Raw genomic sequence first — 21,442 nt, 5'->3', positions numbered from 1 at the left:
TGGGCATTTAGGTTGTTCTGTGAGAGATTTTAAGATTCTTTAGAATTTCAAACTACGTGGATGGGGAGAGGCATTATCATGGAGAATATGAACAAAGTGGGAAGGCAAGTATATATCAGACATTTGAGGATTCTTGGTGAAAAAGATTAATTTAGGTGACTCTTTTTCCCTCCTTTCTCTCCCCATGTCTTGATTGAGGGTCTCCCAGAGACATTTCTAGAAGAAGGCACTTACCAAAGCATTACTGCAGGCCAGCTTATTTCGAAGTTCTTGAATGAGATCATCCTGTTCAGAGACCTTTTGCCAGACCTCAGACAGTCGTTTCAGGGTCTCCTGATGCTCTTGAATCATGCAAGGAGCAGTGTATATTCGTACCTTTGAATGATCACCCTTGTTCTCAGGCTCCTGAGAGATTTAAAAATAATGGGTTGGTTTTGTTTATAGTTTGTGAGTTACTTCAGAATTCCACAAGCACGGAAAATCTCTAGACCTATATTCTAAAGGTGTATGTTCATATATGGAAATCATGGTTTCTTTAACAAAAGAAAAAATATTAACTAGTGCATATACATGGTAAAAAGCCCAAATGGTTCACAAAAGAAGACACTGAAAGATAAGTCTTCCTCCATCCTAACTATGACTCAGGTCCCCTTCTTGATGACAATCCATGTTACTAGCTTTTTGGATATCATTCAGGAATATTTTATGCATATTTGTATATGCATATACATATACACATATAACTCTCACTTTTTTTCTTACACAAATGAGTCTTTTTTTTTTTTTTGAGATGGAATCTCACTCTGTCACCCAGGCTGGAGCTCAGTGGCACTCCTGTCTCACTGCAACCTCAGCCTTCCGGGTTCAAGCGATTCTCCTGCCTCAGCCTCCCAAGTAGTGGGAATTAAAGGGATGCGCCACGACGCCAGGCTAATTTTTTTTGTATTTTTTAGTAGAGACGGGGTTTCGCCATGTTGGCCAGGCAGGTCTCAAACTGCTAACCTCAGGTGATTCGCCCGCCTCAGTCTCCCAAAATGCTGGGATTACAGGCCTGAGCTACCACACCCGGCCGACAAATGAGTCTTCTATACAGTATTTAAACTTTGTGTTTTCACTTGACAATTAATTTAAGATAGTTTTCATATTGTTACTTATTGATCTACCTTACTCCTCTTTTAAAACTAATTTCAAATTACACAGGTAATTATATTTACATTGTCTCTCTAAAACATTGTAACACTACAGGCAGATCTGAATTTTTCTTCGACCATCACTTCTAATTTCATTATCTCTTTACTTTCCAGAGATGACAGTCTGTGCATATTCTAGAACTTTATACTATATTTACATAATATAAATGAATCTCTACAATATAAATTATGTTGGGTTTTAAAACATAAAAAATATGTTTTTTTACTCAGCAAGATGTGTTAGAGATTTATCAATGCTAGTACATGTGCTTCTATCTTGTTCTTTTAAATTGCTTTTAAATGTGTGAATCTGGTTTCCTACTGATGAGAATATAGGTTGTTTCCACATTGTTTTTTCTGAAACAAAGCTGAAATGAATACTTTTGCACATAATCTTTGAGTATTTATTCTGGTAATTGTGTACATTAAATTCATAGAAGTAGGACTCCCAGATCATGTTTAAAATTGGATCTTGTACTATTGTGCTTCAAAGAAATTAACACTTAACACTGTCATCAATATGAGTATGGCTATTTTCCTTGAACCATGTTTGTTTGTTTTTTTAAAAATGTCTTTCCCTAGATCATTTGAAATCATGCATGAAGGTTACTGCCCTCTTATTGGTTCGCATTTATAAGGGGGTAAATTGATACACATGGTGAAAAAAAAAAAATTCTAGTTTGGATGGTCGATCCTTTCCCCATTAAACTTGTCTCCCTAACCGGGCTTTTTCATGCAAAGTTAGGAATACTACATGTTCACTGAGCATGAAACCCCCCCGTGAGCAAGCTGCAGAAAGGCCAGGCAGAAATCTAAAACTGACTGTAAATAATGTTCATGTAGGTAATACAGAGTCTATAGGGGCAAATGACTGGAAAACATAACAGAAAAGCTAACAAGGAAGAAGATATCTACAGCTCCCAATATCTTCTTAATACTATGAGATGAAAAATGGAAATTAATTTAGAAGGAATAGGAGAAATATTCTCTGATGTGAAGAAAAATGTAGATCTTCAGACTAAAAGGGTTAGTGAAGTGTTGAGTGGCTTAACCCCCTGAGCCTAAAAACCTCCAGTGTTCAAAGAGATAAAACAGGTAATCTATGAAAAATGAGAAACACATTGACATCTAACAATGCGTCTCTAATACTGGGTGGTACAAGGAAATGCAGCAGTATCTTCGAAGACTTAAGGGAAGATGCTTTTGAAAGTTTGTATATACAGCCAAACTAGCATTCAAGGATGATGACAAAATAAACCTTGCTCAGACATGGAAATATTGAGAAATTGTGCCACCCACAATTGTTTCTGAAAGAATTAAGAAGGAATTATTTACAGCACAAGGAAAACTGCAAGAATGTAGAAGAGGTGAAGGGACTGCTGAGCACAGTAATGAGAAACAGTTGGGTTTATTTGTAATACTAAAGAAATAGATATTTCCTATGTTATATAAACAGTTCCAGAGATTTAAAAGGAGGTAAAAAGCTTTCCAGCTCATTATATTAGGATGGCATAATCCAGACACCAATATGTGAGGAAAGCACAAACATTTAAGCCATCAAACTAATCTCATTTCTGAAAATGGATGAAAAAAATTAACTTTTAATAAATTTAGTAAAGTTCATTAAAATTATTAATAATATGTTATGATAAAGTAGAGTTTATTCCAGGAACATAAAGATTGTTACTATAGGCCGGGCGCGGTGGCTCAAGCCTGTAATCCCAGCACTTTGGGAGGCCGAGATGGGCGGATCACTAGGTCAGGAGATCGAGACCATCCTGGCGAACACGGTGAAACCCCGTCTCTACTAAAAAATACAAAAAACTAGCCGGGCAAGGCGGCGGGCGCCTGTAGTCCTAGCTACTCGGGAGGCTGAGGCAGGAGAATGGCGTAAACCCGGGGGGCGGAGCTTGCAGTGAGCTGAGATCCGGCCACTGCACTCTAGCCCGGGCGACAGAGCGAGACTCCGTCTCAAAAAAAAAAAAAAAAAAAAAAAAAAGATTGTTACTATATATGATAATCTATTCATGTAATCTGCTTCCTTGAAGGATAGATGCTAATAAAAATATCTGATAAAATTCATCCTTTATTCCTCATAACAATTCTTGATAAGCTAAATATAGTCATATTTGCAATTTGAGAAAGGAGATTGAAAAGAAGCCAAAAACAGGCATTATACTTAATAGTGAAATACAAGATTTACTTCCTTTAAATTGAGGAGCAAGGCAAAGAGGCTACACAATTCCACATTGCTCTAGAGGTGCTGGTCAATATGATAAGGTGGAAAACAAGTTATGTAAATTTTGAAAGGGAAAGCAATTTAGGAAAATCCAAGACAGTCAAGTGAAAATCTGGTAAGAGAGCTCAGTAAGGTAGCAGGATAAGAGAGAAGTTTTCCTATGTATCAGTAATAATACAATTAGGCCAGGCATGGTGGCTCACACCTGTAATCCCAGTACCTTGGGAGGCTGAGGTGGGCAGATCACTTGAGGTCAGGAGTTCAAGACCCACCTGGCCAACATGGTGAAACTCTGTCTCTGCAAAAATAACAAAAATTACTTGTCCGTGGTGGCATGTACCTGTAGTCCCAGCTAGTCAGAAGGCTGAGGCAGAAGAATTGCTTGAACCCAGGAGGCGGAGGTTGCAGTGAGCAGAGACTGCCTCACTGCACTCAAGACTGGGTGACAGAGTGAGACTCCATCTCAGAAACAAAAAAAATTGGCTGGGCCTGGTGGCTTACGCCTGTAATCCCAGCACTTTGGGAGGCCAAAGTAGGCGGATCACCTGAAGTCAGGAGTTCGAGGCCAGCCTGACCAACATGGAGAAACACCCGTCTCTACTAAAAATACAAAATTAGCTGGGCCTGGTGGCACATGCTTGTAATCCCAGCTACTTGGGAGTCTGAGGCAGGAGAATTGCTTGAACGTGGGAGGCAGAGGTTGCAGTGAGCTGAGATTGTCCCATTGGACTCCAGCCTGGGCAACAAGAGTGAAACTCCATCTCAAAAAATAATAATAATAATTTAATAAAATTAAATGTATAAAAGATCCCATTTATAAAACCAATAACAACTGAAATATGTCTAGGAATAAACATAGCAAGAAATATGTGAGATCTACAGAGAAAAGTACAAAATCTTACTGAAGGATACACAAGAAAACTTGCATAAAAGTAGAAATATGTTATATTCCATAGGGCATGCTAATTTCCCCCAAATTCATACATAATTTGAAAGTCAGTCAACATGAATCTAAATTTCATTAAGAGAAGAAATAAACAAATGGCCAAGAAAAAAATGGAAAGTGTAGAAAAGTGAAGGAAGACCTTCAGGATCTATTAAAATAAGCTACCAGTTAAAGTCACTAAAAAACTCTGACACTGGCACAGGAACTGGCAGAAAGATAAAAAGAATACACAATCCAGAGAAGGTCCCGTGTACAGAAGAATCGGTTTGTGAGCTGGTACCTGAACCAGTGTGGAAGGCCTGGGATGTTCAATAAATGGTTTTGGGACTACTGGATATCCATTTAAACAATAAAATTAGAGGCTTATGTCATTATACATATAAAATATATATTCCAGATGGACTAAAGATAAAAACATAAAAATGCAAAATTATAAAAGTGCTAAAGAAAATACACAATAAACTTTTATAATCCTGAAGGCAGTGAAGGCCTTTCTAAGCAAGACATAAAACCTAGAATTTATAAAGGACTGACAGATTCAACTCCATAAAAATTAAAATATTCTGGCATTACATAATGGTAAAGGGATCGATGCAACAAGAAGAGCTAACTATCCTAAATATATATGCACCCAAGAGAGAAGCACCCAGATTCATAAAGCAAGTTCTTAGAGACCTACAAAGAGAGACTTAGACTCCCATACAATAATACTGGGAGACTTTAATACCCCCACTGTCAATATCGGACAGATCAATGAGACAGAAAATTAACAAGGATACCCAGGACTTGAACTCAACTCTGCACCAAGTGGACCTAATAGACATCTACAGAACTCTCCACCCCAAATCAACAGAATATACTTTCTTCTCAGCACATCGCACTTATTCTAAAATTGACCACATAATTGGAAGTAAAACACTCCTCAGCAAATGTAAAAGAACAGAAATCACAAGAAACTGTCTCTTAGACCACAGTGCAATCAAATTAGAACTCAGGATTAAGAAACTCACTCTAAACCGCACAACTACATGGAAACTGAACAACTTGCTCCTGAATGACTACTGGGTAAGTAACGAAATGAAGGCAGAAATAAAGATGTTCTTTAAAACCAATGAGAACAAAAACACAACATACCAGAATCTCTGGAACACATTTAAAGCAGTGTGTAGAAGGAAATTTATAGCACTAAATCCCACAAGAGAAAGCAAGAAAGATCTAAAATCGACGCCCTAACATCACAATTAAAAGAACTAGAGAAGTAAGAGCAAACAAATTCAAAAGTTAGCAGAAGACAAGAAATAACTAAGATCAGAGCAGAACCGAAGGAGGTAAGAGACACAAAAAAACCCTTAAAAAAATCAATGAATCCAGGAGCTGGATTTTTGAAAAGATCAACAAAATACATAGACCCCTAGCCAGACTAATAAAGAAGAAAAGAGAGAAGAATTAAATAGATGCAATAAAAAATGATAAAGGGGATATCACCACCGATCCCACAGAAATACAAACTACCATCAGATAATACTATAAACACCTCTATACAAATAAACTAGAAAAATCTAGAAGAAATGGATAAATTCCTGGACACATAAACCCTCCCAAGACTAAATCAGGAAGAAGTTGAATCTCTGAATAGACCAATAACAGGTTCTAAAATTGAGGCAATAATTAATAGCCTGCCAACAAAAATAAGTTCAGGACCAGATGGATTCATAGCTGAATTTTACCAGAGGTACAAAGAGGAGCTGGTACCATTCCTTCTGAAACTATTCCAATCAATAGTAAAAGAGGGAATCCTCCCTAACTCATTTTATGAGGCCAGCATCATCCTCATACCAAAACCTGGCAGAGACAACAAAAAAACAGAATTTTAGACCAATATCCCGGATGAACATCGATGAGAAAATCCTCAATAAAATACTGGCAAACCGAATCCAGTAGCACATCAAAAAGCTTATCCACCATGATTAAGTCGGCTTCATCCCTGGGATGCAACGGTGGTTCAACACACTATTGAACCAACTCAAATTCATTATTCAAATCAATAAATGTAATCCATCACATAAACAGAACCAACGACAAAAACCACATGATTACCTCAATAGATGCAGAAAAGGTCTTCGACAAAATTTAACAGCCCTTCAAGCTAAAAACTCTCAATAAACTAGGTATTGATGGAACATATCTCAAAATAATAAGAGCTATTTATGACAAACCCACAGCCAATATCATACTGAATGGGCAAAAACTGGAAGCATTCCCTTTGAAATTCGGCACAAGACAAGGATGCCCTCTCTCACCACTCCTATTCAATATAGTATTGGAAGTTCTGGCCAGGGCAATCAGGCAAGAGAAAGAAATAAAGGATATTCAATTAGGAAAAGAGGAAGTCAAATTGTCTCTGTTTGCAGATGACATGGTGGTATATTTAGAAAACCTCAATGTCTTAGCCCAAAATCTCCTTAAGCTGATAAGCAACTTCAGCAAAATCTCAGGATACAAAATCAATGTGCAAAAATCACAAGCATTCCTATACACCAATAACAGACAAACAGAGAGCCAAATAATGAGTGAACTCCCACTCACAATTGCTACAAAGAGAATAAAATACCTAGGAATCCAACTTACAAGGAATGTGAAGGACCTCTTCAAGGAGAACTACAAACCACTGTTAAGGAAATAAAAGAGGACACAAACAAATGGAAGAACATTCCATGCTCATGGATAGGAAGAATCAATATCGTGAAAATGGCCATACTGCCCAAAGAAATTTATAGATTCAATGCTATCCCCATCAAGCTACCACTGAGTTTATTCACAGAATTAGAAAAAACTACTTTAAATTTTATATGGAACCAAAAAAGAGCCTGCATAGCGAAGACAATCCTAAGCAAAAAGAACAAAGCTGGAGGCATCATGGTACCTGACTTCAAACTATACTACAAAGCTACAGCAACCAAAACAGCATGGTACTGGTACCAAAACAGATATATAGACCAATGGAACAAAACAGAGGCCTCAGAAATAACACCACACATATACAATCCTCTAATCTTTGACAAACCTGACAAAAACAAGCAATGGGGAAAGGAATCCCTATTTAATAAATGGTGCTGGGAAAACTGGCTAGCCATGTGCAGAGAGCTGAAACTGGATCCCTTCCTTACACCTTATACAAAAATTAACTCTCTCAGGATGAATTAAAGACTTAAATGTAAGACCTAAAACCATATAAACCCTAGAAGAAATCCTAGGCAATACCATTCAGGACATAGGCATGGGTAAAGACTTCATGACTAAAACACCAAAAGCAATGGCAAGTAAAGCTAAAATAGACAAATGGGATCTAATTAAACTAAAGTGCTTCTGCACAGCAAAAGAAACTATCAGTGGAGTGTACAGGCGACCTACAGATTGGGAGAAAATGTTTGCAAGCTATCCATCTGACAAAGGGCTAATACCCAGAATCTACAAAGAACTTAAGCAGATTTACAAGAAAAAAACAACCCCATCAAAAAATGGGCAAAGGATATGAACAGACACTTCTCAAAAGAAGACATTTATACAGCCAACAAACTTAGGAAAAAGAGCTCATTATCACTGGTCATTAGAGAAATGCAAATCAAAACCACCATGAGATACCATCTCATGCCAGTTAGAATGGTGATCATTAAAAAGTCAGGAAACAACAGATGCTGGAGAGGATGCAGAGTAATAGGAATGCTTTTACACTGTTGGTGGGAGTGTAAATTAGTTCAACCATTGTGGAAGACAGTGTGGCGATTCCTCAAGGAACTAGAACTAGAAATACCATTTGACCCAGCAATCCCATTACTGGGTATATATCCAAAGGATTATAAATAATTCTACTATAAAGAGACATGCACACATATGTTTATTGCCACACTGTTCACAATAGCAAAGTCTTGGAACCAACTCAAATGCCCATCAATGTAGACTGGATAAAGAAAATGTGGCTCATATACACCATGGAATACTATGCAGCCATAAAAAAGGATGAGTTCACGTCCTTTGCAGGGACACGGATGAAACTGGAAACCATCATTCTCAGCAAAGTATCACAAGAGGAGAAAATCAAACACTGCATGTTCTCACTCATAAGTGGGAGTTGAAAAATGAGAACACATGGATACAGGGCGGGGAACATCACACACCAGGGCCTGTCGGTGGGTGGGGGGCTGGAGGAGGGATAGCATTAGGAGAAATACCTAATGTAAACGACAAGTTGATGGTGCAGTAAGCCAGCCTGGCACATGTTTACCTGTGTAACAAACCTGCACGTTGTGCACATGTACCCCAGAACTTAAAGTATAATAATAATAAAAATTAAAATCTTCTGTATGGTGAAAAATACCACTAATAAACTAAAATGAAAAGTTACAGACTGGGAGAAAGTATTTGCCACATACGTAATGAAGCATTATTACCTGTAATATATTAAGAAGTTCCTATAAACCAATGCAAAAAAAGACTAACAACCCAGTAAAAAATGAGTTAACAAGTAATTCATGAAACAGAAATCCATATGACCAATACGCTTATGAATAGTGCTCAATACTTCATAAGTGTGGTGGAGACTGTGATGGGCTTTCCAGATCCCCTTTGGCAATGTAGGACTTACTGCCCTTTATTGGGATTGTGTAGGCTGAAGAAAACTGCTTTGCCCAAGGCCACGCATCTCTCCCTGGGGGGCCCACATCCCATAACTGTTGATGACATGGAGGCTTAAAGGCCAGCTCCCTTCCCTTCAATTTAGCAAGGCTCTGAGGTTCATCTAGCTCTGTGGGGTTGGCTGAGGCCTTTGTAGAGACTTCATCACAGCTCAACTTCTTTCTTTGCCCAACCTTGCTTTCCTCTCCTTCCTTTCACTGGTGTTAATACCAAGAGCTCTCCCTAAAAATGTCCTGCACACTACTCTGTCTTCGAGTTGGCTTCCTGGGTAACCCAAACTGCAACTATTAGAACTAAGGAAATGAAAATTGTAACCAGTCAACGTTTTCCCCATACCCATCAGCATTTAGCACAACTTTAAAAGAATGAAAACACACAGTGTGGATGGGAGTGGGGAAATACACTCTCTTAATTATTGTTGGTAAAAGTGTAAACTGGTAGAACCTTTTTGGTATAAAATTTAGAAGTATCTTTAAACAATAAAACTAAGCATATCCTTTGACCCAGCAATCACACTTCAAGAATTATCCAAAAGAAATAAGGAAGTTAATTACAGCCTGTTTGTAAAGAGAGGAAAAAACAAGTCAATAAGTAGTACATCCCTACTACAGAATACAAGGTAGTAAGTAAAATAAATTGTTAAGATGTGCATTTTAGGCTGTGTGCAGTGGCTCATGCCTGTAATCCTAGCACTTTGGCAGGCTGAGGCGGGTGGATCACATGAGGTCAGGAGTTTGAGACCAGCCTGGCTAACATGGCAAAACCCTGTCTCTACTAAAAATACAAAAATTAGCTGCGCATGGTGGCATGTGACTGTAGTCCCAGATACTCTAGAGGCTGAGTCAGGAGAATCACTTGAACCTGGGAGATGGAGGCCTCAGTGAGCCGAGACTGCACCACTGTCTTAAAAAAAAAAAAAAAATGCATTTTGAAAGTAAGTTTTAAAACCACTTTGATAACCACTTAGGTAAAAATAACCTCCCACCCATTTATATATGTAACTGTATATAGCACAAGCCCCAAGAGGATTCTCAACATATGATTCAAGTAATTACCTAAGAAGAGGAGGAGAATGATGGGGCAGAGGTTGAAGGCAGACTTTCATATTTAATCTCTGTACTTCTGTCTAGAAAGCCTATAATAATTGTATTACTTGTGTAATTAAAAACAGCAGTTAAAAGAAAAAAGAAACAAACCAGGTGTTTTGACTCTTCTTTCCCATGTTTCATAGCTTTTTCCTCCTATTTGATCCTGAAGTTGTGGTTTGCATGAGTCCTGTGGCCTAGCAGAGCCCCCTGCCGGACCCCCATGAGAACTAACAAAAGATTGGACATTGTTAGGGAGAGCTGTTGGTATTAACACCTGTGAAAGGAAGAGGAAGGAAGCAGGGTTGGGCAGAGGGTGATGAGCTGTGATGCAATCTCAGCAAAGGCTCAGCCAACCCCACAGGGAACAGCGGGCTGGAGCTTATTTGGTAATTCTCTTTTGGCGTTATTTGAAGTGGTGGCTCTTTATATTAATTAAAGAGCCTCAAAATTGTGAAGAAGTGATCTTACAGCATATGTGAAAGCTGGAGGTTCAAAACCTGAGGGCTACAAAATCAAGGGCAGGAAATGACGTTTGGGTTAAGGTTTGGGTTTCCAGTGGAGGAGGCTGGGACTGTCTGAGAGGACCACCTGGGAGCACGTACACTTGCCTGGATTGAATGGCCTGGCTTAAGTCCTACCTGACCCATGATCCCGCCGAGCTCCCCCTGCAACATCTTCACTTGGTATTCTAGTAACTCGATGTTGCTCAGGGAAGACTGGTATTTATCCCTGTAGAGGCTTAAGCTCCTCTCTAGGGAGGCGATCTTGTCCCCGGCCAAGGCGAGTTGCTCCTGTGCCAAATGGAGCTTCTCCCCTGTGTTCTCGTTGTGATTTCCCATTTCCTCCTCATAGAGAATCACCTGTAGGTATAGGAATAAATCCACATTGAGCCCATGGAAGCATGTAATGAGGAAGGGATGCAGTTGTAAGACTCCCTGCAGAGAAGTCTTGTATCTAAACCAGAAGACCAGATGAACAGAAGAGAGGCTGCACAGATCTAAAAGCTACAGTATGTAATGTCAAGATGTTAATGATTGGAAATAAAAAAAGATGGCCTAGTTAGAGGTAAGCTCCTTTAAGGCAGGGACCATATCCATTTCCTATTCTGCCCAGCATGTGGTAGGAACTCAGTAAATACTTGCTAGTTGACTAAGAGGAATGAATTTTTATAGCTCTGTTTTTTTAAGGGCTTGAAATGCTGGTAGTTTTTCCTTTCCAGGCATTCTCTAGAAGTTCAACTTAGAAAATGTAGACCTTCTCCTGCACACAGGGCGATGTCCACAAAGTTCCCAAGAGATAGGTGGGGAACATGATCCAAAGTTCCTCTGGGATTTGCACAATCCTTATTTAGATTTATTTTCTTCCTCATCAAGTAATTAGTCAACCAACGGACAGATATTTATTGAAAGCTCATGAGCATTGTGTTAAGGGCAGAGGGGATATATACATACTAGACATATGCTCACCCCTCAAAGAGTTTAAAACTTTCACAATCTTGGGGAGATACGAGTTAAAATGAATAAACAGCTGTAGGTAGTTGAGTGTGCTAAATCGTATGACTCGAATCTGATGTGTTGAAGGAGTTAACAGCAGAAGAGTCATCAAGGATGACTTTATATTAGTTTAAATAATCCAATGCAGAATGCTGATAGAACATGTTCCATTAGTTGAAGCTCATTATACTTGCTGCCTGTCATTTGAGATTCTTCTCAGGAAAGGATAACTTTGTGTAAGGTATCTACTATGTAAGGAGAAGAAGAGAGGAATATTTTATATCCAAATATTTGTAACCGAAGCTATCAGTGGCCAGCCCATATCCCCTGGGCACTTGCTATTTCTTTGCAAGCTAACCCCATTCCCACTGCAAGCATATTCAACTCTGCCTGAGGGCTTCTCTGATACCAGAAGCCCATTCAACCAGAGAGGGAAGACAGCGTAGGTTAGAAGCGCTGGGGAGTTAACACCCTCAGGAGCAGTCCTCAACCAGTGACTGGGGTGTGTTGGGTTCACTCTGAGGCATGTCCTACACTATCTGCCAGAGTTCCCCAGAGGGACCAAGCAAGCAGTCTGTTCAATACCAATGTTCTTTATGGGCTTCCGGTCCTTCTTTGACTCACTTGCTCGTGTGCTTGCAAGAATCACCTCCGGAATTAGTTACTTGTATTTATATCCTTGTTTTAGGGTCTGCTGTTGAGTGAACCCAACCTTAGACAGAAGTTTGATGAGGCTGTGCAACAAGACATTGGGGGAACTTGGCAGAATGTCTAAAATCATTTTCTCAGTGCTTTCTCGGTTTGGGATCTTTGACAGTGACTGTTGTTTGCTGAGTCTCATATCTATTCTCCCACTCTTCCTTAGTAATTGAGCCTTGACTCTACTGGGGGCAGCAACGCACCTCCTAAAACACCACATTTCCTAGGCTTCCTAGAAAGTAGCTGTTGCCGCGTGACTAATTCTGGCCAGTGATATTTAAGTGAAGGTGTTGTGGCTTCCGGAAAGTGTCCTTACAAGGAGGGGAGTGTGCCTTTCCTTTCCACCCTTGTCACCTGGTCCCCTGCCCATTTATCTGGATTATTTGGAACAAGGATGTGGCCGAGTATGGTGGCTCATGCCTGTAATCCCAGCACTTTGGGAGGCCAAGATGGGTGGATCACCCGAGGTCAAGAGTTCAAGACCAGCCTGGCCAACATGGTGAAACCCCATCTTTACTAAAAATACAAAAATTAGCCCGGCGTGGTGGCACGTGCCTGTAATCCCAGCTACTCAGGAGGCTGAGGCAGGAGAGTCACTTGAACTCGGGAGGCAGAGGTTGCAGTGAGCCGAGATTGGGCCAATGCACCTCAGCCTGGGCGACAGAGTGAGACTTTGTCTCAAAAAAAAAAAAAAAAGGATGTGACGGTTGGAGCTCCAGGAGGCACCTCAGGTGACTTAGAGAATGGAAGCCCTGAGCTGATGATGATGGAACCCAAGGATAGACCCTTAGACCTGATGACACATGCAGTTGCCATAACAGCAACAGACCACCTGTCTCTGACCTTTTTAAATATGACACAGAAGTAAACTAGCTTATTCATTTTCTGTTATATGCTGCTAAATAGAATCCTAACTCATTCAGGGTCACTTGATCCAGGCTGGACCCTTTTCTTTAAGTTGTACTGAACCAGTAAGTTTTAACACAGCCTTGCACTGTCTTTTTAAAACTATGTGTGTATGCACAGGCTTAGTCACAGATTATATTTGTAGGGTTAGAATAACCTTTCTCTGTTCCTCCCACTCTCAATTCTTTTCAGCAAATTTTCACTACGTGACAATATTCCCTTTTAAAAAAGTTTATGGTCTTTAAGGTTGCTCCTAAAGTCTTTAAAGTTAGTCCTTAAGCAAGAGCACCATCCAAAACACTCTTTGAAATTTTTTTTCTTCTCTGTCCTTCAAATAGAACCTAACTCCTTGAAATTTTATCTTTAAATCTAAAGAAAGAAAATGCCAGGGGAAACCCCAGGATGGAAGAGTATGTCTGTCCCATCACTTAGAACCCATGGTTTACTGCAGCTAGTGCTATCACTGCTCAAGTGGTTTTAGTGCTGCAGCTTTGGGTCCTTGGAATTTACCTGGGATTCTGCAGGGATGCGATGCTACTCTTTGGCTTAGAAAATACCACCCTGGAACATGAATGGGAATTAATGCCCTGAATATACTTAAGTGAAGTCTATATGATCTAAAACTCCAGTCTGAAAAAATTATCTGGTACTCTCAATGATTGACTCCCAGTCAACGTCAACGTCTGGTTATCTTATCTAGTGTGCAGGTGCCAGGAATTTATATATTATCAAGACCTTATTTTTCTAAAAATGGTGGATTTAATGGACCTTATACCTCTTTTATAACCCTCAGAGACCCACAGTCTTTTGCATTTAAATTGCAATGGTAATAGAATGGAGAAGATGGGCTTATACACACACACACACACACATACACACACACATGCCTGCACACACATTCCACATATTCCACATGCATGAATACTGGAGATCTCACCCAGTTACACCATTCAGTTTAGTTTCCTTCTGCTCAGCTTCAAAAAGATCAAGAATTAAAGGGGGAAGTTTATAAAACCTGCTTGAGATGTTGCAAAGCTCTCCTAAGTCCAACATCTGCTTTCTAGTGGGCTTGGTCTGATTTCTGCAGGTAGCTAAGAATGTGGGGTATTTCCATGGTTAATCTTTCTATACCTCATCTTCTTTCAGTTTGCAGTGATGGTGCAGAAGAACCAGGTCAGAAGTCTGCTTTTCTAGGATGGACTGATACTGGCGGAGAGAACAGTAAGAAGTCTGCAACTCCTCTGTGCGAAACTCCAGTTCTTGCTGAAGGGCCAGCAATTTTTTCTTCAGTTGCTGGAGTTGCCTCAGATGACACTGTTTACTGGACCCAAATTCCATCTCTGACTCCTCGAATGCTAATGCCTGTGCTTGCTTCTTGTTCTACAATAGAGACAGGATATACAGAAAAGGCTTTAAAAGGTCATCACTCAGGATGTATATTCATTCCAGGATTGTTTTCATTTGTTCAGTCATTCACATCCATCTATCCATCTTTTTATCTCTTCATCTACAGAGAACTTATTAAACATTTCACTCTATTCACAAGGAAACGTATCACTTAGTATTCCCACTCAGTAAGACGAATTCAATAGAAGAAAAAAAATGGTTCTTATCCACCAAAATCTTATTATTTAGGTCAGAAGAAAAAAATATACACATAAAGGACCTAGAGAGATATGTGTAATAATATGCTCAGGTGTTGCCTTCCCATATAAAGATAACACTAGTGACTTGGAAGGAAATGGATTTCTGGCCATGGTTCTTGGACTAAACTTGGTATTAAAAACACCTGGGTAAAGGAGCATTGCAATGAGTCAATGGTGAGTTCTTGGGGATTTTGAAATGCTGAAAAATGAGAGCCAGAGATATTGTTCAGGTACATCTGGGCACTGACTCTGTCTCCTTCTCCTGAAGGAAGATGTGACCTTGTAGATGCTGACTCTGTGTGTGTGTGTGTGTGTGTGTGTGTGTGTGTGATCTCTTCTTGCTAATCCACAATCTACCTGAAATGCTGCTAGTCTTATCCTACATTTTCATTCATTCATTCTTCATTCATTCATTCACTCAATAGACACAGGCTAAGCACCTATGTTGTATCAGGTATTCTGCTGGTAGGACACATCCCTGTGTTGCTGATGCTTCTATATTTCCTATACTTTCCAGCATCCCTTATGACAATGACATGTGAGGAAAAGGTGGATAAAGAGGGTAGCCTGTGGGCAGTCCTTAGCATCCAACCCTGCTTATTCTCCTCCTACTCATTCTTTAAGATTCTGTTTAAATCCTGCTCTCCTTCCTGTTTTTTCCCTGCAAAGTTGTCTTTGCACCAGTACCACAGACTTTGTTAGCATGTCCTTAATGTGGTATTCTGTATTCTGTCTGTAATTATTTCTGTGCATTTTAACTTCTAATTAGATTATAAACTCCTGGAGGGCAGGGCCATGTCCGCTCTTATGGGGCCTAGATTATAGATTCATACATACCTATGTATTGAACGAAAGAAATGAAAATAGAGTCCAAGCAATCTCATTGGCTTCCAAGTGTTTGAGCCTGTGGCGTTGGCCTCATTAACAGAGTACTTCTAATACAGTGGCTTTCCAATTTTTTAATTAACTTTTTGAAAACAGATTTATTGAGGTATACTTTGCATATCATGAAATGCAACCATTGTTAAGTGTGCAATTCAATGACTTGTAATAAACTTATAGAATTGTGTGACCATCATTACAATCCAGTTTTAGAACATTTCTATCAACCCCCCAATTTTCCTCATGCCCATTTTCAGTCACTCCTGCTCCTTCCTCCAGCTCCAGGCAACCACAAATCTGCTTTCTGCCTCTATGGATTTTCCGCCTTTTCTAGATGTTTCACACATGGAATTGTATAATATGTCATTTTTTGGCTTCTTTAATTTAGCATATATATATATTTTTTATTTTTTATTTTGAGACAGAGTCTCTGTCACCTGGGCTGGAGTGTAGTGGTGTGATCTTGGCTCGCTGCAACCTCCACCTCCCTGGTTCAAGCGATTCTCATGCCTCAGTCTCCCGAGTAGCTGGAATTACAGGCATGCACCACCACACCCAGCTAATTTTTGTATTTTTAGTAGAGATGGGGTTTTGCCATGCTGGCCAGGATGGTCTCAAACTCCTAAGCTCATGTGATCTGCCCGCCTTGACCTCCCAAAGTGCTGGGATTACAGGTGTGAGTCACTGTGCCTGGCTGTGTAATATTTTTGAGGTTTGTCCACGTTGCAGCAAGAATCAGTATTTGAGGCCGGGTGTGGTGGCTCATGCCTGTAATCCCAGCACTTTGGGAGGCCGAGGCAGGTGGATCACGAGGTCAGGAGATTGAGAACATCCTGGCTAACACAGTGAAACCCCGTCCCTGCTAAAAATACAAAAAAAATTAGCCGGGCGCGGTGGCGGGCGCCTGTAGTTCCAGCTACTCAGGAGGCTGAGGCAGGAGAATGGCGTGAACCCGGGAGGCAGAGCTTGCAGTGAGCTGAGATCACGCCACTGCACTCCAGCCTGGGTGACAGAGTGAGACTCTGTCTCATTTGGTTTATCTGTTCATCAGTTGATGGATATTTGGGTTATTTAAGTTTTTGGCAATTATGAATACTGCTGCTATGAACATTAACCATACTAGCCTTTGTGTGAGTATGATATTTTCATTTAATTAATGTGCTCAGCAAATAATGTGGTACACCTACTATATCAAGAACTACACTAGGTAATGGGGATATAGCATTATATAAAACAGGCAAATTCCAACTTTGTGGAGTTTGCATTTAATATGGGGAGAGAGAAAACTAAGCAAGTATATATGTAGTGTATTAGAAGGACAAAACGCAGTAGGGAAGAGTGAAACAGGGGAGGAGGATGAGGAATGCCAGGATGGAGGAGGTTATATTTTTGAATTAAATGTTTGCATGGAGGACCAAATTGAGAAGCTACATTTAACCCAAAACTTGAAGGAGGCAAAAGAAGGCATCTGGAATGCTCTAGGGAGAGATGGCCCTGGAGGTGGACGCATGCCTGGTGATATTTGAGGAGCCCCAGGGGTTGCAGCCACTTTTTTTTCTGGCTGGAGCAGAGACAGTAAGGGGGAAAGTTGTACCTGATGGAGTGAGATAGGAAAAGAAGGTGAGGTCTTTAGGACTGTATAGCCATTCTCGAGACTTTGCCTTCTTTCAGGGAGATGAAAGACCTTTGGAGGGTACTGAGCAGAGGAGCAGCATGATCTCCCTGAGCTTTTATGAAGGACACAATGGCTGTTTATCGGAAATCAACTCTAGGCAGACAAAGACAGAAGCAGAAAGACCAGGTACGAGGCTACTGCAATAATCCAGGCAAAGGATGACGGCGTGGACCAAGATGGTAGCAATGGAGGGTGGGAGAAGTGGTTGGGTTCTAGATGTATCTTGAAATGACAGGACACAGGAGTTGCTGCTGGGTTACAGGTTGGATGATGGGACATGATGGTCATCCATAACAGATGATGCCAGGGTTTTGGTCTGAGTAACTGGGGAGATGGAATTTTAATGAGATTAATTCAGTAAGAGCTGGAACTGAAAGACAAAAAACCTCTACTGAGAGTGGTGGTGGCAGCACAGAGAAGGTAAAGGAGGCTCAACCCAGTCCAGAACCAGAAAGATGATAGCTGATTGTGTCAGTACAATCCGAATGATGCTTTCCAAGCTCTAGTGGAAGTGTCTCATCCTGAGTGCCTCAGAATTAAGAAGACAGACAGAGAAAATGGACCCACTGTGGTCACCAGGCAAAAGAAATCCTAGGCAAAGACACGCTGAATGCTTGGCCTGAATCCAGTGTATGTGACTAGGGGAAAGTTGATGAGACCTCTTTTCTAAGCTGAACAAAGCTAAATTTTGTATTTACTTTGTGTAGCTATAATTGCCAGCATTTATATTAAATGTTGTTGTTTAGGGCTTTCATTCTTTTCAAGATAAGAACACTGCTAGTCTCACAACTCATCTGTGAATGAGGTGTGGAGAGAAAAGAGTTGGGAGTAGCGTGTGTGGTGTGCTCATGTCTGTGTGTACGTGCACATGCATGGATACAGGGGCTTCTGAAGAGCCTGAGTCCTCCTGCTTATATAGTAAGTTAACAGAGTGGGGAGCTACCTGGAAAAAACATGATCACAAATGAGTACTTAACATGGACAGAATTAATGCAAAGGAGTGAACATCTGGGGTAAGGTTAATTCAGAAGGGCTTATTTTAGTATATATCCAATAAAATTCTTATCAGGCCAGGCATGGTGGCTCACCCCTATAATCCCAGCACTTTGGGAGGCCAAAGTGGGTGGATGGCTTGAGATGAGGAGTTCAAGACCAGCCTGGGCAACATAGCGAGACCCCTATTACTACAAAAAATAAAAAATAAAAAAATTAGCCATGCATGTTGGCACGTGCCTGTAGTCCCAGCTACTTGAGAGGCTGAGGCGAGAGAATCACTTGAGCTCTGGAGTTCGAGGCTTCAGTGAGCTACGATCACACCACTGCACTCCAGCCTGGGCAACAGAGCAAGATACTGTCTCCAAAAAAATCTTTATCAGATTTTGCCAAAATCCTTTTTATTTTGCTTTTTATTAAGCATCTGTCCACTGCTGAGTGTGTATAACCCTGCTGAAAACTAACCGTGGTCTCCCGTTGTATATTCATTCTTTGCTTCTCTTTCCTTCCATGTCCCTATTTTTTCTTCACTGCCCAGAAGAATGAGAGAAACGCTCTTCTTTTAAAAGAAGTCAAACTCTCTCTCTCTTTAGGGCTTCCCCTCCGGTACCTGGTACACCCATCTATACTTAGGTGTGTTTAGAATTGCTCTCTGGCCTTAAAGCTTCCTGTGGGAAATAAACATCTTTCCTAAATGTTGTGTATAAAGCTTAGCAGTCTGGTATGGATACTGGTGAGATGTCAATGCTTTATTTTCCCCAGAGGTCATCTTGAATCTTCTGGGTTTAATTTTGGTCTGAGGCAACATGATGGGCTAGCCAGATGATAAAAGTTCATGCAACTCTTCCAGTACAGGACAAATATAGCACCCAACCTAATTTGCCTGGTTATAAAGATCCAAGGACTGCTTCTATCTGCAGAGAAACTAGAGTTCTTTGGATAGGAATTTTAAACATTTGCACACTATAGATATCAATGGGTTTAGAGGAATCAAATTTCAAAGACTTGGAGAAATGCCTAGACTTATTTGAGACCTATTAAATTTCTACTTATTTATCCTTATGCATTCAAAAGTTTATTTTTCTAAATTCTAAAGGAACAGAAAATGACACACTATGGATTAAGCCTACACTTCACTTACAAATGTGCTGAAGAGCAGTGTCACAAAGGCACCAACTTATTTCCTATTGCTTCTTTGTCTTTTTTTTAAACATTCTTTCTAATGAAGATGCAGATATTTTATTAGAGTCTTCTTTGACGTTTAAACTGAGATCTGAAGAAAATAAGCATGTTGAAAGACTAGTTCTTACAGAGGTGAGACTAGTTCTTAAAATGACCATCTGGAATGAGATGTGATTCTGGAGGCCATCTGGTCTACCAGGTTTCTCAGCTGGATTTCTATCCAGGTCTCAGCTGCTTGAAAAGATGGGGACTGCTGGCTGTCCATAGGAACCTGTTCCCATATTTAGTCAACCTTTCAGCCCTACTTGTGGTCAAAGAGATTATAGCTATTGCTCCTTCCTTGCCTATGTGGCCACTTGATCACAGAAGGAAATTAATTGGCCTGGCATGATTTGCCTTTTGAAAAGTCACGTTGGTTTCCACCCAATACTTTGTGCTTTTCAAGTTGATGCTAATTGATTGATGTTAAGTTCTGTATTTTCCTTGTACTGAAGTTAAGCTGACAGGTCTATAATTACCAGGATTGTCCTTTTTCCCTTTTTAAAAAGATGAGCACTTCATTTACCCTTTTTCAGTCTACAGGGACTTTCTTTATCCTTTTGAGTTCTCAAAAATAATCACTAGCAGCTATGTAATAACACCTGCCAATTCCTTAAGTACTCTTCGAAGTATGTCATCAGGCCCTGCTGATTTGCCTAAAGCTGGCTTTTCAAAATACTTTTTAACCATTTTGTTCCCTGTTCTAGTTTGCGCTGACTAGGTTGGCATTGTTCTGATAACCGAATCCCTAATGATTTTTTTTTTTCATTTAAGAATGAAAAAGTCTCACTATCTTTTTTTAATGGAGATTTTTTTCTTTATTGAGAAACTTAAGACTTGGATACATCAAACTGAATTAATTTCCTGGGGAGGAGACCAAAATCCACAATAGAAAAAAGAAGTTAACACTGTCTGGGCCACAGCAGAACCAGAGAATACATTTGTATAGCTGAAAAATTCTAAGTGCTTCATATTTGACCTTTTGATACAGCATGATCTATTAAATTTGTGATAGGTATTCTTGGTGTTGAGGTCCATAGAACAATATAGGAAGTCTGCAAACTTTCAGCTGAATTGTATGAGAGATTATTTGGCTTTTGAATCAGTTTCTCCTTGTTCATGAGGTAGCAGCAGCAACCATTAGCACAGATGAGGACTAACTTACTTTTTCAGTCATTGTCATGAACTTCTTTTCCTAACTTTGAGGTAAGTGAGATATTTCCTTTAAACTCTAGTTTAGCCTTATGTCACTGGATAGGTTTATCTGCTGTTTTTTTTTTTTTTTTTTTTTTTTTTTGAGATGGAGTCTCACTCTGTTGCTGAGGCTGGAGTGAAGTGGCATGCTCTCAGCTCACTGCAACCTCTGTGCCCCGGATTCAAGCGATTCTCCTGCCTCAGCCTCCCGAGTGGCTGGGACTATAGGCGCCTGCTACCATTCCTGGCTAAGTTTTGCATTTTTAGTAGAGATGGGGTTTCGCCATGTTGGCCAGGCTGGTCTCGAACTCCTGACCTCAGGTGATCCACCCGCCTCAGCCTCCCAAAGTGCTGGGATTACAGGCGTGAGCCACCGCGCCCCGACTTATCTGTTACTTTTTATGTCTTCTACAAATTGCATTTCTTGTACTTCCTTGTACTAGTAGAGCAGAGAACTGTATGTTTAAGTGACATGAATTTTGGATGCATCTTTCTGATGTAGACATTCTTCTCACTAGTGACTTCTGCTTGCCTGAGATTCACTTGAAAAAAAGTATTTTAGAATAATTTTTGATTTA

At 40.1% G+C, this 21,442-nt stretch overlaps 1 protein-coding gene across 8 annotated transcripts in view; it reads right to left on the bottom strand.

Annotated features, from left to right (window-relative positions):
- Positions 1-21,442, bottom strand: part of LOC105491328 (polyamine modulated factor 1 binding protein 1) — a 59,457-nt gene that overhangs the window by 23,107 nt on the left and 14,908 nt on the right. For 7 of the 8 annotated variants that reach the window (XM_071084858.1, XM_071084860.1, XM_071084861.1 and 4 more), the window contains exons 4-6: positions 14,385-14,633; positions 10,794-11,015; positions 235-405 (exon numbers count right to left, since the gene is read on the bottom strand). In XM_071084858.1, coding sequence (XP_070940959.1) covers positions 235-405; positions 10,794-11,015; positions 14,385-14,633 — 642 coding nt within the window. Of the gene's footprint in view, positions 1-234; positions 406-10,263; positions 10,383-10,793; positions 11,016-14,384; positions 14,634-21,442 lie in introns of those variants that run through there. The other variant, XM_071084862.1, reaches the window with a different exon arrangement.

Source organism: Macaca nemestrina, chromosome 18 (genome assembly GCF_043159975.1).
Source record: "Macaca nemestrina isolate mMacNem1 chromosome 18, mMacNem.hap1, whole genome shotgun sequence".
Classification (NCBI taxonomy): domain Eukaryota; kingdom Metazoa; phylum Chordata; class Mammalia; order Primates; family Cercopithecidae; genus Macaca; species Macaca nemestrina.
The sequence above is the reverse complement of the archived record's forward strand: the minus strand, read 5'-3'. Positions and strand labels throughout refer to the sequence as shown.